This window comes from Peromyscus californicus, unplaced genomic scaffold (assembly GCF_007827085.1).
Source record: "Peromyscus californicus insignis strain IS unplaced genomic scaffold, ASM782708v3 Scaffold_16__1_contigs__length_79575227, whole genome shotgun sequence".
Lineage (NCBI taxonomy): Eukaryota > Metazoa > Chordata > Mammalia > Rodentia > Cricetidae > Peromyscus > Peromyscus californicus.
The window spans coordinates 72,097,335-72,113,953 of record NW_026294458.1 but is presented as its reverse complement, the minus strand read 5'-3'; the positions used below and the strand labels follow the sequence as shown (position 1 = coordinate 72,113,953).

The 16,619-nt window shown below is 40.4% G+C and overlaps 1 protein-coding gene across 1 annotated transcript in view; it reads left to right on the top strand.

Moving 5' to 3' along the window:
• The window catches only part of Paxbp1 (PAX3 and PAX7 binding protein 1), a 30,558-nt gene that overhangs the window by 12,469 nt on the left and 1,470 nt on the right, over positions 1 to 16,619 (top strand). The window contains exons 8-17 of the mRNA XM_052741142.1: positions 1,967 to 2,090; positions 5,234 to 5,333; positions 5,422 to 5,537; positions 6,759 to 6,958; positions 7,907 to 8,051; positions 8,581 to 8,702; positions 9,278 to 9,354; positions 9,909 to 9,975; positions 13,243 to 13,389; positions 15,154 to 15,308. Of these exons, the coding sequence (XP_052597102.1) occupies positions 1,967 to 2,090; positions 5,234 to 5,333; positions 5,422 to 5,537; positions 6,759 to 6,958; positions 7,907 to 8,051; positions 8,581 to 8,702; positions 9,278 to 9,354; positions 9,909 to 9,975; positions 13,243 to 13,389; positions 15,154 to 15,308 (1,253 nt within the window). The remainder of the gene's footprint in view (positions 1 to 1,966; positions 2,091 to 5,233; positions 5,334 to 5,421; positions 5,538 to 6,758; positions 6,959 to 7,906; positions 8,052 to 8,580; positions 8,703 to 9,277; positions 9,355 to 9,908; positions 9,976 to 13,242; positions 13,390 to 15,153; positions 15,309 to 16,619) is intronic.

Here is a 16,619-nt window from a genome sequence, read left to right as displayed (position 1 = left end):
TTTTCAGTAAAAGGAGCAGATAGTGCTGTTTCAGAGATGCGTTCTTTCCTTCATTTTGACATCTCATATACATGCATCCAGTTGTATGTGCTTCTGAACGAAAATGTCCTGAGTTGTCATCCTTATAATAGTTGATGCTAAAAATTTAAAAATAGGGACAATTAGATATGAATGTTATGTTTAGTTATGTTGTATAAATACTCTTTCAGAGTAAGTTAAACATTTCTTTTGTTCCGTCTTTATGAAAATTAGAATGATTTTTAAACTTGAATCATCTGTCAAGTCATTTTAGCTTCCATGACTTAGTTTCCTCTCCAGTCCTCTTGTTAGGTTTTCATCTTCAATTTGCTCCGAAATACAGTAACAATGATAGTTTTTAGTTTGGAGAGGATAGAGAGGATAGAGAGGCTAAAGAAACTGTCCTGGTGCAAGCTCTTGAGATAAGTCGATACTATAAACTTGAAAAGAGATTAAAAGCCAGCTTTAAGCTTTAGTTGACAGAGTTGTACCTCAATCAGATAACTCTTTATGATGCCAGCACAGACTTGAGCTCTCACAGGAGAGATGTCCAGTCTGAGACTAAAAGGGGGGTACATCTTAGGGACCCTTGTCTTTAGTCTTGGCGATTGTGAAAGGGAGAAGTAGGAGTCCCAGTGACATGGCAGTGATTGGGAAATGAACATCGCAGACTGGATAGTGACTTTAGACTACAGGATACTGCTGACTTGCGGACATTGTTGCCTGTGGTGTGGCATATTGAAGAAGAAAGTGCCTCCACAGTTTGACCTTTCTGTGAACATTTGCCACTTTCACAATGGAATCGTGCAAGAATACACAACTGCTTTATTACAGACATCTTGGTATTCCACCTGCCTTTTTTATTTTACATTTACAGTCTGTTCAGTTCGGGAAGATGGAGTAACACTTGGTGCCAGTGTCCCCAAACTCTAGTGGTTAACAGTTGTACTAACAACCAGGAAACTAGAATTTCTGGTTTCCTGTGTATGTGTAGTGGTCCTTAGTGTTTTGTGAAAGTTCCGTAGCATTTGGTTGTTTTATAAAGTATCTATAAAGAAAGACCTTTTTTTTTTTAATTTTATTTTATTTAGATGTATTCATTTTGTACTAAGTAAGTTAGCTAGGTGTATTAGCTGGAAATTTTTGTTGACTTGAAAGCTGGTAATTTATGTCCAGATTTTATTACAAAATAAAGAAAACAAATATTTGCTAGGAGGAGAGACATTTCAGAGTTTGATTTCAGATTCGTTAGTAATAGGAATTTTATTTACCCTTTTAGTTTGATTGTCAAATGTATAATAAAGCTGCAGACTGGTGTGACATTACAGGGCACTTGGTATAAATGAGTAAGTGGTGAAAATCAGCTTACAGTTGATGCTGAAACAGGCCTGCTGTCTGCCGTAGATAGGGCCATTGTAGCAGATTTTGGCAGAGCACAGCAATTGTTGAAGCCAGAAAGTTTTTCAGATGTGGTGGGTGCCTGTAATTGCAGCATTCAGGAGGATGAGACAGGAGGAGCTTGGGCTCATAGTGAGTTCTAGACCAGCTGAGCTACACAGAGAGACTTCATCTTTAAAAATAAAAACATAAAAAGAAACCTAGAGAATTGCTATGTAGATCATGTTGCTGGAAAACTAAAAATGTAAACTTAGAAGACTTGTAAACACACCTTTTCTCTGAAGAGAAAGCACCAGAAGCTTACCATTCCTGACTTGTTGGAGCAGCACAGAAACAGTGCACTTCTTAAGTTAACTTGGCCGGGATGACCAGTGCCTGGGCTGTAAGAAGGGGGCTTCCTCACTTAGAAGTGACTGCTGCTCTGCTCGTGCTGGGACTCGTGCTTGTTTGTCCATAGAGTACTTTTTCAGAAAGCCGGAAATAGCGTGGACCCTCAGATGAGTAAGCAGCTGAGGAGTGTGGTGTTACGGAGTGTGTTGTATTTTTACAGGTGCCACTGATTAATGAACTTGAATCAGCAATACATCAGCTGTACAAACAGCGAGCTTCCCGCCTTGTCCAAAGACGACAAGATGATATTAAAGATGAATCTTCGGAGTTTTCAAGCCATTCAAGTCAGTCCATCTTGAAGGTTTTTATTTTTCATTAAACAACCTTGTTTACTTAGTGCAGACTAATTGAAAATTAGACCTTTCTCTTTTAAAAAGCTTCCTTGTCCATCAGCTAGGTAGATCAAAAGTTGTAACGCATGGACTTGGATTATGTTTAAGAATCCGTATGACCTAACCAAGGAACTGAAACTGCACTAATATTCTGTCAGTCTCCTCTTTCACCTTTAGAGCGTTGCAAATACATGATCAGTGTTATCTTAAAACCCCTGTCTCTGCCTGATTGATAGCCCACCCCACCTCTAGTTTCATTCTGTTCACGACACTGATACAGATGCTGGTTTTGATCACAGTAGAGATGCTGAGTTTAGGGACCTGGGAGGAGGGGGAGGAGGGGAAGGAGGCTGTGTTGTGTGGCACATGATAGCTTCAGGAGTAGAGGAGTTTGGTGCTGACCCTTTGGGTAAAGCAAATACTTTTGTATTTCTTTTTAAATGTGCATTTTTTTTCTAGTTTGCTATATATACATATTGTGTATTTCCTTTTTTAGTCAGCTAATGTCTACAATTCTTGAAATTTTGTGGAAATTGTAGAAGTTGAATTATGTATGACATGAATTATGAAAAAAAACCCTCAATTAATTGGAAACCTTTTTAAATTCCTGTAGTTGAGATTCCTTAGCCAGATGCCTTAGAAAACGTTTTAATTCCATTTCCCTCATTGTACTCCATATTCTTGGGTGGTCTGATGGGAATTCCTTAGTGTGGGTTCCTCATGGTTTCTTTGTACCTGTACTAGCAGTCCCTATAGGTCACAGTTACTTGACATGCTCATTTAAAATGCAGATCTTCCGGTTCCATACCTGGAGATTCTTCCTAGGTCCTTCCTATCCAGAAATCTGCATGTTAAACAACTGCTCCGAATAATTCATAAAGAGCCTAGTGCTGTTTTTAGAATAATACATAGCCCATCCTCCCAGTCAGGCATTGGATCCATGGCAAGCATCCTCCTGTGTGTCTGATGGGTGTTGGAGAGGTATAAAGAGAAGATGCAGTGGCTCTCAGATCTGACCCATGCACATTGAGCTGTGAGCCATTTGAATGGCTTTGGCCTGGTTTTGCTGTAAAAGTCTAAATTACATCATTGATATTGGGCACCTCAATGACTAATGCGTCCCTCCCAGATTACTTTTGATCCAGAGAGCCAGATTTCGGGGGCAGATTACAGGTAACCATAGTACATCTAAAGGAAATAATTTCCTCTTAAGTTAAATGGTGTGAGCTATGTATTACATTCACTATTCTTACTGTTTATAATCTGTTCTTCGTACTGTGAGGCGATATAGTTACTTGGAATGTGAAGTGAGAGTTATATGATGATGTGTGGTAATTTGAAAAATGGAAAGTGCTGCAAGAAAATGGAAAAGTGAAAAACAAAACACTATTCCTGAGGGGATATAATTGACAAAGATTTAAGGAAAATCACACGAGACATTAAGGAATCAATTCATTGTCCTTTTTTAAAAGAACAGCATCAGGCTTATATTTTATATAGTTTTTCAGAAACGAAGGAAGCCAAATCTTGAGTTTTTGATTTCTCACCTAAGTTAGTTATAAGTTGTAAGCTCTAGAGTATACTTCCTAATGTCAGCTATTTTGAAAGAAGAATAAAAAACTCAGTTTGAAAAAGTGAGTTTTTAAAAATAGTTCTAGAATAGTTTGGAGATATTGCAGAGCAGAATTTAGGGTTTGTTTTCCTGTTTCTCATTTCAGTAGCAAAAATCTACATGAAAAGTCTGCATGAGCTTTAAATGGTGTCATTCATCGTTTGTGTGTCTGTCTGCCCACCAATCCCTTGTTCTGTTTGTTTTCTTTTCAGTAACTATTCTATATTTTCCAGAATGTCTTAAGTAGAAATGAGGGAATGCAGAAGACATTTTCCTTTCACCTCGTACTCTAAGCAAGTTTGTCGAGCCACTGACCAAGTTGTCATTGTATCAGTGATCTGTTGGAAGCCCTCTTAGTTCTCACATGATGCACAGAGCTTCCATTCTTGCTTTTCTTTTTAAAAAAGAGTTGTTACTGTTTTTTAAATTCTGTGGATTTGTGTGTGTCTGTATATGCACTGAGTGCAGGTGCCCTTGGAGGTCAGAAACATAGAACCCCATAGCTACAGTTAGTGGGCTGTTGTGAGCTCCCCAATGTGGGTCCTGGAACCCCAACTCTGGGCCATCTTTCCTGTTCCCGTCTTGTGTCTTGTACATGAACAGACACTAGCTCCAGAAAGACCAGTCCTAATAACGGATCAAAGAGACTGAGGAAACAGACCTGCTGTTTGCAGTAGAGAACCTCAAAGCTCATGATAGCTTCAGGGAGATAATTTATGGGTATGTGGTGCTGGGGGCTGAGTCTAACTTCCTGCCGGCAGGCCAACTGTTTACCAGCTGACCTGTGTGTGTCCTTGGCCTTGGTAGTCACTTAACAAAGTGTGGGTGCTGTGAAGGAAATAACAAGAACCACCTTTTTGAAACGAAAATGATGCTGAAACGAAACTTGAACCAGGAGAGAGTTGGAAAGTAAAGATAGAAGATTACCATGGAGCTTTCAGAAGGAGGGCCAGACTTTTCCCCAGAGGCGTTCAAAAGTGACAAGGGATGCCTGATTCGGAAAGAGTAGTGTTAAATACACTTCCGTGACTGAGAGAGCATAAACTAGTAAACCCTTGACTACAAAGCTGTTATTTATGTCTTTCTACGTGTTTCTTTGCTGTCATTTTACATCATTCAGCATCTTTCTTAAAAATACTATTTTTTCCCTTTGCATGGATAACGTGGATTTTTCATTTGTTTGTTCATTGTACTAGGATAAGCTAGTCCTGTTACTTAGACAGAAATAGTAAGCCCAGCAGTAGTTGTGCTCTTAGAAATCAGTTTTAATTCTTCTACTTTTTCTCATGGAAACTCAATAATTCCAAGATTTGTTCTATACTAAAAACCTATCTAGTCCTATATTTAAAACTTATCTATTCATTGCAGAATCTTGCTGTGGGGATTAGCAGGCAGTTTTATCATAATGGCTTGTTCTATGCAAATTCTTTCCTCATGATTGTTGAAGGAAGACTGTTAATTTTAACTGTTTGTTGTTTTACAGATAAAGCTTTGATGGCACCCAATCTTGATTCCTTTGGACGGGATCGGGCACTGTATCAAGAGCACGCAAAACGTCGGATCGCAGAGCGGGAAGCCAGGAGGTGAGTCTAAAAATACTGGCTGGACATTGTTAAGGAAGCTGGATTTTGTTTTTTAATCTAAATTAAAAAATCAATGTTTGTTAACTAGGACTCGCCGTAGGCAAGCCAGAGAGCAAACCGGTAAGATGGCAGATCACCTCGAAGGCCTTTCCAGTGATGATGAGGAGACATCTACAGATATCACTAATTTCAATCTGGAGAAAGGTTAGACTTTTATTTGGAAACCAGACTCATCAAATTGTTCTCTACTTGGTTATACTTTTAATATTTTTTCTTTTTAGTGAAATTAAAAACAAAATTACTCTTATTTGTGTGTATGTCTGCATTCCACCATGGGCTTGTGGAGGCCATGGCAACTTGAAAGTGTTAATTTTCTCCTTCACTGTGTTAGTCTCCCGGGATCAGACTCAGGTTATCAGATTTGCTGGCCCACTGAGCCATTGTGATGGCCCTTGTGGTTTTTAATCATGAAATGGATAGAATTTTCGTGTCTTCTGTAATAAGCGAGGTACTGTTTTACATCTTTTTTTTTAATTGAATATTACAGTTCTCAGAATAAGAGTTAACAGTGTTAGGAGATTTAATTAATCCTTGTATACAAACCATGTGTTGGAGCCGTTGGTCCAGTCACCTGAAGCTGTCTGCTCTGAAAGTTGAGTCTGGAGAGGGATGTGTTACTTCACCCAGGTAGTGGTACAGCTGCATGCTGGGCATTTCCAGGATGTTCCTGAGTAAATTCTGTCTCCCACCATCGACTGGAGTCATTTGGATTATGTTGACTGGGCTAGTGGAGAACCTTATGAGTTGTGACTTTCCCCTCTGTTGACGTACTAGGGATTGAATTGAAGGTCTCACACTTGATAGGCAAACAATCTACCACTGAGCCATAGTCTCAGCCTTCAAACATACATTGTGAGACAATCTCTCCAAGTTACCCAGACTGACCTTAAACTTGTGGTCCTCTTGCCTCAGCTTCTTAGTGTTACCAGGCCCAGTTTCTCTGACTTGGGGTTTTTGAAACAGAGTCTCATAGCCCAGACTAGCTTCAGCTCATTTTGTGCCCACGCTGAGCTTCTACTCATTACCTAGTTAGAGATGTTCTTGCACTCCTGGTCTTCCTGCCTCCACTTCCTAAATGCTGGGATTACAGGGCTGGGATTACAGGTGTGCATCACCACAACGAACTTGGACTTTCTTATAGCCAACATTTGTGGACATCATGACATTTGATCCACAAAGAACGGGAACATTGTCAGTTCTGTCTGTGTGCCGGTCCCAAGGATTGGCCCCAGGTCGTGGGGCTTGGGAACAAGCTCTGTGCCCGCTGAGCTACCTCACCAGTGGAGAAAGTAAACTCCTGTGTGCTACGAGCACTAAGTGGTACTCTGCTGCTTTCAAACCTTTCTTTTTTTTTTTTCATTCTAGATCGCATTTTGAAAGAGTCTAGCAAGGTTTTTGAAGATGTCCTTGAGAGTTTCTACTCAATTGACTGCATTAAAGCACAGTTTGAAGCATGGCGTTCAAAATACTACACGTCCTATAAGGATGCTTACATTGGTCTTTGTTTGCCAAAATTGTTCAATCCTCTCATCAGACTGCAGCTCCTCACCTGGACTCCTCTTGAGGTGTGTGGTTTTTACCACTATTCAAAAACAATGTAACCTAGGATTTGGGTAGTTTTTGCCTTAAAAGCTAGAGAGGGAGATAGAGCATAGTCTGTAATCAATTAAGATAGACTGTATCTTAGGTTAATCTGTTTTTACATAAAGTTTTTTGATCACTTCAAAAGCTTTCTTTGTGATTTCAGTTTATATAAAGTTTTATTCTTAGCAAAAATTATGTGTATTAACACTGGGTTATAAGCAGGAAAAGCAAGAAGTTAGTCTTTTCATCCCAGGAGAACTTGGTCCCTGTTGGGAAAGTACACTAGGGCAGTTGTGGTTATGACAAACGGAAAGGGTGGAACGAACTAGTGAGTATGAAGATGGCGTCAGGAGAGCACATGGTCTGAGTGTATGAGTGTGGAGAGTAGAACTGTTTGTCCCTGGTTCTAACAGTTAGCATTGGGTCTTTGTAAGTTACTGACATAGTGATTGACGTTTACTGGATGAGATGAGAAAACAATAAGGAAAAAGGGGCTTTCAATGGAGCCTCTTAACAAGCTAAAGGAATTTGAACTCCAGAAACGGCTTCGTTCCTGGAAAGTGCCTGCCTGCTCTAGTAGTTTCATCCTGTGCATGTGTATTTCAGTAGCCTGCAGAGGTTCAAGGCTGTGTGGATTGGAAGTCTTGTGTTGTTAGCTTCTTCCTCTGTCCACAGCTTTTAGCTTTCTTGGACTTCTTGAACACCCATTGCTGTACCAGCTTCACAGAACTACTGTGTCCCACATAGAATTCAACCCTGCTGTGTGTGCTGTCCTGAACTAGCAGTTTGCTTCATCTCTGTCTTTTCTTTTAATGATCATGGTCCTGTGCCCCTTCTGCCGCATCTGAAAATAGTGTTTTGTATATTTTGTCCAGTGCTTGTTTGTTACAGCTAAAGGGTAACTCTAACAACTTTTTAATATGTTTCAGGCAAAATGCCGTGACTTTGAGTACATGCTCTGGTTTGAATCTCTGCTGTTCTATGGTTGTGAAGAACGAGAACAAGAGAAGGATGATGTTGATGTAGCTCTGCTGCCCACCATTGTGGAGAAGGTCATTCTTCCCAAGCTGACAGGTAGATTTCAGGAGGGGCCTCATTGTTCTGGGTTTCTCAGATGTGCCTAGAGTTCTTAGTCCAGTGACCATTTCATCATAGATGTTACATAATCTATGTTAGGTATCACCTGGCTGGCCCAGGGGTGTTAAGGATAGACAATTCTTAGCCTGAGGCTTGAAGACCACTTTGCAGGGGACATAGACCTGAGAGCAATAATTGATGTTTCAGAGCCTCAAGATTGCTTAATGCCAAACTGAATAGATGTTTTGGGGGAGTCATACACATTTGTTTTATTGATTTTCTTGAAAGATTAGAAATTACTGTTACAGAAATCTATTTAATTGTTGAGAGGTTATCTGAATTATTTAACATAATTAAAAATAATTAAAAATCAAATTGGAATTTAATTAGAAATTTTGGTTGTTTGAATAAGATCTTTTGGGATACAAAGGACTACAAAAGTAAATGCTGGTATTTATAACCAAAGCCTATCTGATATTAAAAATAAGCTGCAGCTTTTAACATCTTGTCTCTTGTTTCTCAACAGTAATAGCTGAAAACATGTGGGATCCCTTTTCTACAACACAGACCTCAAGAATGGTTGGAATTACACTAAAATTAATAAATGGCTATCCTTCAGTAGTCAATGCAGAAAATAAAAACACACAGGTACTTCAGTTCCTATGCTTGGGGAGGTTTATTCCTTCTTTTGAAAATGGGCCAGAGTTTAAGAGAATGAATGGTTATTCCGAACCAACCAGGGATCTGATTGATTCTCCCAGTTGGGTTTTTATACAGTTAAGCTGCTAGTTTTCGGTTGTGCAAATCTCTGTGGAAGAAAGATCCCATTCGTCTGTCACCAGCACAGCCCACTTCCAATTCCACCATCAAGCATCCCTGTCAAAACTGTACTGTGGGGGAGAATAGAAAGTAAACGCACTAGGTGAGCTCTTCGTGGTGATTGGAACTTAAGTAGCATATTTAAAAGTGGCCAGGTACACTTACAGGTAACCCCCAGATGTAAAATTGCTTTCACTGAGCTGGTTGGAAAAGCTTTCATCGTTGTTGAATTTTGACTTTTTGAAAATGATCTATGTTAATTTTAAATCTTTATATAGTAGACTTGAAGTTAAAAAATTTGTAAATAGCTTTACTGATTAGTAATTGCTGAGCGGTTATTTGGTAGAGTTGTAAGTGTTAAAATTATTTAACATAATTTAAATGTAATTCTTTTAACTCTGTAGGTATATCTTAAAGCACTTTTATTGAGGATGAGAAGAACTTTAGATGATGATGTATTCATGCCCTTATATCCCAAAAAGTAAGTAATTCATATGAACATTAAGTATAACATTCCATGCTTGCTTTCAGAGTCTAAACTTGAAATATAAACTTTACTTGTGTAGTATAAAATTACCTATCTCAAAATTGAGTTTTGTTTTTTTGGTTTGTTGCCTGTATTTGTTTTGTATGGGCTTCAGACTCTTTCTCTTTTTTTTAATCTCTCCAACTTTGTCCTCTCCCATTTCTCTCTGCCCCCCATCCCTCTCTCTCTCTCTCTCCCTGTCTCCCTGTGCCCCCGCCCCCCCTCTCTCTCCCCTCTACCCCCCCCCCCCCCCCCCCCCCCCCGTCCCTCTCTCTCTCTCTCTCTCCCTGCCCCCTCCCCTCACTCTCTCTCCCTGTCCCTCTCTCTCTCTTTATACCCCTGCCATGTGTCGCTTCTGGGATGAATGCTAAGCAAACGCTCTGCCCTGAGCCTCAGCCGAGCTGCACTCTCCTGAGTTCTGATCTTGTTTATTTGTGGACATTCTTTTTGGTAAGAGTGAAAAAGCATTTACTTATACAATATTTGATTGTGTTTTATTTCTCTTTTAGTGTCTTAGAAAATAAAAATTCTGGGCCTTACTTATTTTTTCAACGACAGTTTTGGTCTTCTGTCAAGGTATGTATTCATAGACCATCTAAAAATTTAGAATTTTTTGGACTTTATGTAGTATATTTGAAGGACTTTGTTTATTAACTCTGTAGACTTATATTGGTGTGGTGTCACACACAACCAAATATTATTCCAAAGTTTATTTCAGTTTGATGTTCTCACAGGAAAATTTGAAAGTAAGGCCCAGGCTGTCCCACAGGCCGCTTAACTAAGCCGCAGCACTGAACACACAAATGTGTTTAGCAGTTAGAGCACCGGCTCTCTCCTGCGTTCTAGGGTATAGCATTGCCCAAGACAGAAGCCTTTCCAGTGGAGTTTACAGTACACTCGGCAGGTAGATGGCAGACAGATGGTACCAGCTGTGGTATCGATGAGGGGCCCCTAGGGAACTCAGATGGGCAACTCCAGCATTGCGGTAGAAGATCCCTCTTCCTCTCCAGGAAGTGAGCCTAAGATTGTGACACGAGGGTTAAATAGAATCCAGGTAAAGGAGAGCGGGCTTTGGTAAAGATTAAACAAGTACACAATGGCCAGGGCTAGGAAGTAGAGTCAGGTAAGGCTTGTCTTTGTCCTGAAGGTTCTAAGAAGCCATCTAGTTCTGTCTCTCCATTTGTCCTTGGGGTAGTTCACACACATTTGCTCTTTAGTGCATAGTTCCATGAGTTTTCATAAAATACGCTTGTCACCACTACCAAGATGAAAGACACATCTCCCCCAGATTCCCCTTTGCAGTGTAGCCCGCTTCTGACCCCCTCCTAACCCGCTTGTGTTCTGTGGTTTCTTTGCAAGGATGTGTTTCCGGCAAGTCTGCAGTAGGGTCCCCCTGAGCGAGCCTTGCTCTGCTTCAGTGTGTGAGAGTCGCTTCATTAGTGTTCTCAGCAGTGTGCTGGTTTACTGCAGGCTGGGAGTCTGTAAGGTACGGGTCTAAGAGTTGAGTTCCTGTTCCTGTTCAGTTCCTTTCCTAGATAGGAGGACTTGAGATGGTTTCCAGTTGGAGTAATTGGGGAGAGAGAGGCCGTGAGGACTTCCTGAGTGTGTGAGTTCTTGTCTCGTTTCATTGAGTGAAACCGCAGGGGAGGCTGTCTGTGGTGTTTGTGTTCACCAACAGCATGTGAAGAGGTTGTGGTACTCCTTACTCTCCATGTCCGCGTTGATTAGTGGTGTAGAGCCTGATTTCATGGACTTGCCTTGCCTTTTGTGTGTTCTCAGGTATTTTGCTCATGTTTTAAGTTGACTGTTTTCTTCTTACTGAGTTCAGTTAGTTCTGTGTTCTGGAGGAAACATAGGGAGATGATTTTTGAACTTTGTCTCTGGTTTGTCTTTTAACTTTTCATTCAAGTATTCCAAATGTAGAAGTTGTAGTGGGTTTTTGTTGTTGCTGAATTGGGGTCTCATGTAGCCCAGACCTGTTTCAGAGACTTGCTGTGTAGCTAAGGATGACCCTGAACTCCTGTCCTCTCACTTCCCAGTGCTGGAGCTGAGGCTGCACCACTTGGATGATGCTGTGCATTGGGCCTTGGACCCAGCTGTGTGCCAGCTGAGCTCAATTCTCAGCAGCACAAGCTCTCATTTGTCTCCTACTGGTACGGTTGTATGTGCTTCAGAAGACATATTTAGAAATATTTTCCTAACAGAGAACCGTGAACTTTCTCTCCTGTACCTTGATGTTTCATAGTTTTGGTTTTTACATTTAGCCATGTCATCCGTTCACATTTTTATTTTAGGGGCTGGAGAGATGGCTCAGTGGTTAAGAGCACTGAGGACCCAGGCACTCACGGTGGTTCCCAGTCACCTGGAACTCCTGTTCAAGGGGATGAAGCGTCATCTTCTGGTCTCCTCCAGCCCCGCACAAGTGTGATGCACAGACACACGTGCAGGCAGAAATCCATAGTACACAAAATTAGGAAAATCCAAATTAAAGTTTTAGTTTAGATCCCTTTTGTTCCCCTGCTCTTTGTTGTGGAGACAGTCTTAGCTGAAAGTTGGTGAAATGTGAGAGTCTCTGTTTGTGGAGACAGTCTTAGCTGAAAGTTGGTGAAATGTGAGAGTCTTTGTTGTGGAGACAGTCTTAGCTGAAAGTTGGTGAAATGTGAGAGTCTTTGTTGTGGAGACAGTCTTAGCTGAAAGTTGGTGAAATGTGATGTGAGAGTCGTGGTTCTTAGGCTAGAAAGGACAAACAAACGGCCACTTGTAAGATGGCTTTGCGTGCTGTATAGAACTAACGTGTTGAAGTAGGTTGAGGAGAGTGATAATGAAAATTGGAACTCATTTTTGTTAACTGTTTACTGTGCCACACCCTTTATAGAAACCCCCAGAATGTCAAGTAGACCCCCCCCCCCCCGTCATTCTGTGTGTGGGTTGGGGGGGGGCCAGTCTGACCTGCAGTGTCGTTCCATTGCTGAGACAAGATGGGGATCTAATGCAGGTCTTAACAGGGTTCTGCAAGAGAATTAATTCTGAATTAATGTAATGGTTTTTCTCTTAAAGGGAAAGGGATTTTTCTCTTTGTGTTGTCCTCAAGAAAATTGAGTGGAGATACTCAGATCATTTTTGTAGGTTTATTTCTGTTACGGAATTCTGCTTGAGAAAAGGTACACTAGTATGCTTGCTGTAATCACTGGAGTAACTGGAGTGCAGAAAGAGGGTACTAGTTAGATTTTGGAGTTAGAGAAGCAGACAGGTTGGATGGAGGTGAAGTCAAGTTACTTGACAAAGAGGCCAAGAATGACCAGTGTGTGCTTCTGGTCTGAGTAGTTTGCTGCATAATGCTACCATTTGCTCAATGGAGAAATACTGGGAAGCTAGACATTGTGGTGAGATGGGATGAGGCTTCCGCTTCATGACAGTGACCTTCATTTTATATATACATGTCCAGCTTGAGCAGCTGGAGCTGTCCAGAGGGTGTGACTCAGTACAGAGTGGGAGGTTGTCAGCCATGCTGTGCTAGAGTCAGAGATGAAGTCCTGCTAATGGCCTGTGGTACCAGTTGATCTGGGAGTACTTTCTACACTGACAGGAAATGTTCTCTGTGTGTGTTTGACAAATATGACATCCACTAGTTATGTGCGTTGCCATTCAGGGTTTAACTAATTTAAATGTGAAATTCAAGAGTTCTTTTACTGTAGGAAGCATTTAGATACTTCAGAGGTGTTAATACTTTGTCAGGGCTTCCATCCATCTTATTTTTGGGTGTTTTACTATGTAACTAATTTACTTTGTACCTAATAACAATTGCTTGATATTGCCTCACAATAATTCTTTCTTTCTTTTTAGCTATTGGGAAATTTCCTTCAGTGGTATGGCATTTTCTCAAACAAAACTCTTCAGGAGTTGTCAATAGATGGCTTGTTAAATAGATACATTCTCATGGCTTTTCAGAATTCAGAATATGGAGATGACAGCATCAAAAAAGCCCAAAATGTGAGTTGGATAATACATATTGTAGTTTTAAAGCATGCCCATCAAAGCAAATTCAGTTTTCTTTGTTTAAAGAATAGGAGTTTTATAAAATTCCCATTGACAATTAAGCTTGCTATAAAGTTAGCAGTTAAACTAAACATGTTACATCTTTTTTTTTAAACCAAAGAATAAGATAATTGATCTTAACCAAGAGGCCAAGAAATGATACATGAAAGTATGTCTATATATGTGGTTTTGTGAATGTTTTTGTAGGTATCAATTAAATTTTTATTTTTTAACCTCAAACTAAATCTCTGACTTGTAGTCTCGATACCTTGAAAATACTAGTGTATATTTTTGGCAAAGCCGAGTGTTGCCCGGCATGGCTAGACCAGGGCCGTAGTGTCAGGGGCATTACACTGACCTTACTGTTGGCTAATCTTCGTGACCTAGTCCAGTGTGCTTTTCAGTTACAAAGTCAATAGCTTCACTGGCCGAAGAAATACCCGACTTACAATTTAACCAGTCTTTTTAGTGCCCTTGAGCCAGAAGAGTGCTTCCTTCTCTCTTGACTTTACAACCCTGACATCTCTGAAGGTGACAGGCCAGTTATTTGTAATGTGCTTTTGGTATGAGTTTGTCTGAGAGCTTTCCATAAGATTCAGGGTCTTTGTCTGTGGCAGAGGTTGTTCCTTGTTCCCTGAATGTGGTTATCCCTTAGAAGTAAACTTCTGCAACCATACAATGAGTCCCTCTTTTTTTAAAAAAATTTTTTCTTTTTATTTATTCTTTCTGTCTTTCACACCATGCCTCCTGATCCCACCCATCTCCCCCTACTCCCCCCATAGAACAAAATAAAATTTAAGAGAAAAAGGGGGTGGGGAGAAGGAGAAAGTCTCATGGAAGCTGCAGTGTGACACAGTCACGCAGTAAACCCCTTTATCCATACATGTTTACATGCATGGGGGGGGGTGGGGGGTGGGGGGGGTGGGGGGGGATGTCGGTCCTGTGGACCCAGAGCTGCAGGATCTTCATGACACAGGGCAGCAGCAAAGGGATGTCCAGAGAGGGCCCAGAGGCCTCGAACCAGACGGACGATTCTTTGTGATAAACATGTCCCCTCTTTTTAAGATAGTGCTTTCTTTCTGGAATGAGATGTTTTGACTCATTTTATACCCCCGTGTCCCTGGGATAAGTCATTCCTTTAGTAACCCTTGATTCTTATAATGGCCAGCCGCCTTTACCTGTTTGGATAACAGCTGCCCAAAGTAGACTGTCCTCTTGAGGGAATCAGTCTCGTACTCCTTAAGCCTTGGCACTAAAGCCAGAATGTCACAATCCCCTGTTCACTGGGTTAAGGTAAGGCTCTTGCTGTGTACTCTATCTCTAGTGTCGATAGTCTTAATCTTACTTTGGACTAACTGGGTTCCTACAACCAACATAGATACTGATCACTGAGATTTTCAGGAAGGAAGGGACGAGACTAGAGTACTGTATTTATACATGTGTTTTTACAAAGGGAGCATGGTTTGCTTTAGTCACATTGATAACTGAAAAAAAAAGGGCAACCAGTTATCAGTTTTATGTCTATTTAAATATTTGGCACACTATTTTGTTTTGAGTGTCTGATGCATTGTAAAAAAATCAGGCATTGGTATAGTTAATATAGGAAGTCAGGTTTTTAAAAAGATACGTTATATAGCAGTAAATAGTAACCGTTATGTAGCTTTAGCTTTTTGACATTTTCATTCTGTTTTAACTATTTCATTTGCATCTTCTGCATAGGTAATCAACTGTTTCCCCAAGCAGTGGTTTGTGAATCTGAAAGGAGAAAGAACTATTTCTCAGTTGGAAAATTTTTGCCGATATCTTGTACATTTAGCAGACACAATTTACAGGAATAGTATTGGGTGCTCTGATGTGGAAAAAAGAAATGCAAGGTAATTTATTCTTTCAATTAATGAAATGATAATCTAGAGTTCTTTAGTCAGATTTAATATTAAATAATCAAGTGGAGTCATTTTAACTTGTTTCTTAATTTATTGTTTAAACAACTCCATTACATTATATCTGTGTATATATAAGATGTACTCTGATCATATTCTCTTAAATTGTACATTTATTTACTGTTACAAACCTACCAAAATACACAATTTTTGTTTGTACAATTTTTGTCTTTTTTTTCCAGTGCATTAAATTTGAAAGCTTTTAGAGAAAACTTACAGTAAGGGTCATACCTGGAGCAGTGGATAAATTTGTATTTTTGTTTCCTGTGAAGAATTGAATAGATTCAGAGTTTTTTAGCATGTAGTGATCCTTAGCCTATGAGCTTTCATTGTGTAGATGTAAAACCTGAAAAGAATGGCCACTGAAATGTGGACTGGGTTAAAGTTGAGTGTTTGAGAGCTTTCATGCTCTCTTAATCCATGTTACAGACTAAAGGCCATTCATGATTGTTTGGGGAATAGCTTGTGTCTAGTTTTCATGAAAAAGTTCTAGGAAAGAGCCCGGCCTGGACCCAGGTGTGAACCTCGGCTTATTAGGAGGCTGAGGCAGAAGAGTCTCAGTTCAAGGCTTGCCAGGGCTTCAGAGTGAGTTGAGGGCTAGCCTGAACGATTTGTAAACATTGGTACAATTGGCACTTGTTAGACGTATGTTGTTTTCTCTGTACTGAGTGATCCCAGAGTGAGGCTCAGAGATGTGTACTTACTCATCCTTTCAAGAATTCTGGTGTTAATATCTCAGTTTCTTCATAATAAGGTGGATTGACTTAAGGCAGGACTGATAAGGAAAGCAAGACTAGGCTTTATTGAATGAATTTTAAAGGAGTTGAGGTTTGGCTCTTCATAAGCCGATGATGAAGACAAACGTTTTCTGTTGAAGTTGTACTCCACAAGGGCTGGGACTCTGGTTGGGAAGCAGAGAGACAGAGCTCCAAAAGGGTTTGGGATCATAACTGCTTTTCTTCCTAGATATTGATGAAAATCATTTATCAAAATAAAATAGTTTCTGTTTAGAATGAACTTCCTGTCTCTGGGCCAGTCACTTAAACATTTTGAATACATAACCGATTAAAGATTCTTTTCCCAGCCAGGCGGTGGTGGCGCACGCCTTTAATCCCAGCACTGGGGAGGCAGAGGCAGGTGGATCTCTGTGAGTTCGAGGCCAGCCTGGGCTACAGAGTGAGTTCCAGGAAAGGCGCAAAGCTACACAGAGAAACCTGTCTCAAAAAACAAAAACAAACAAAAAAA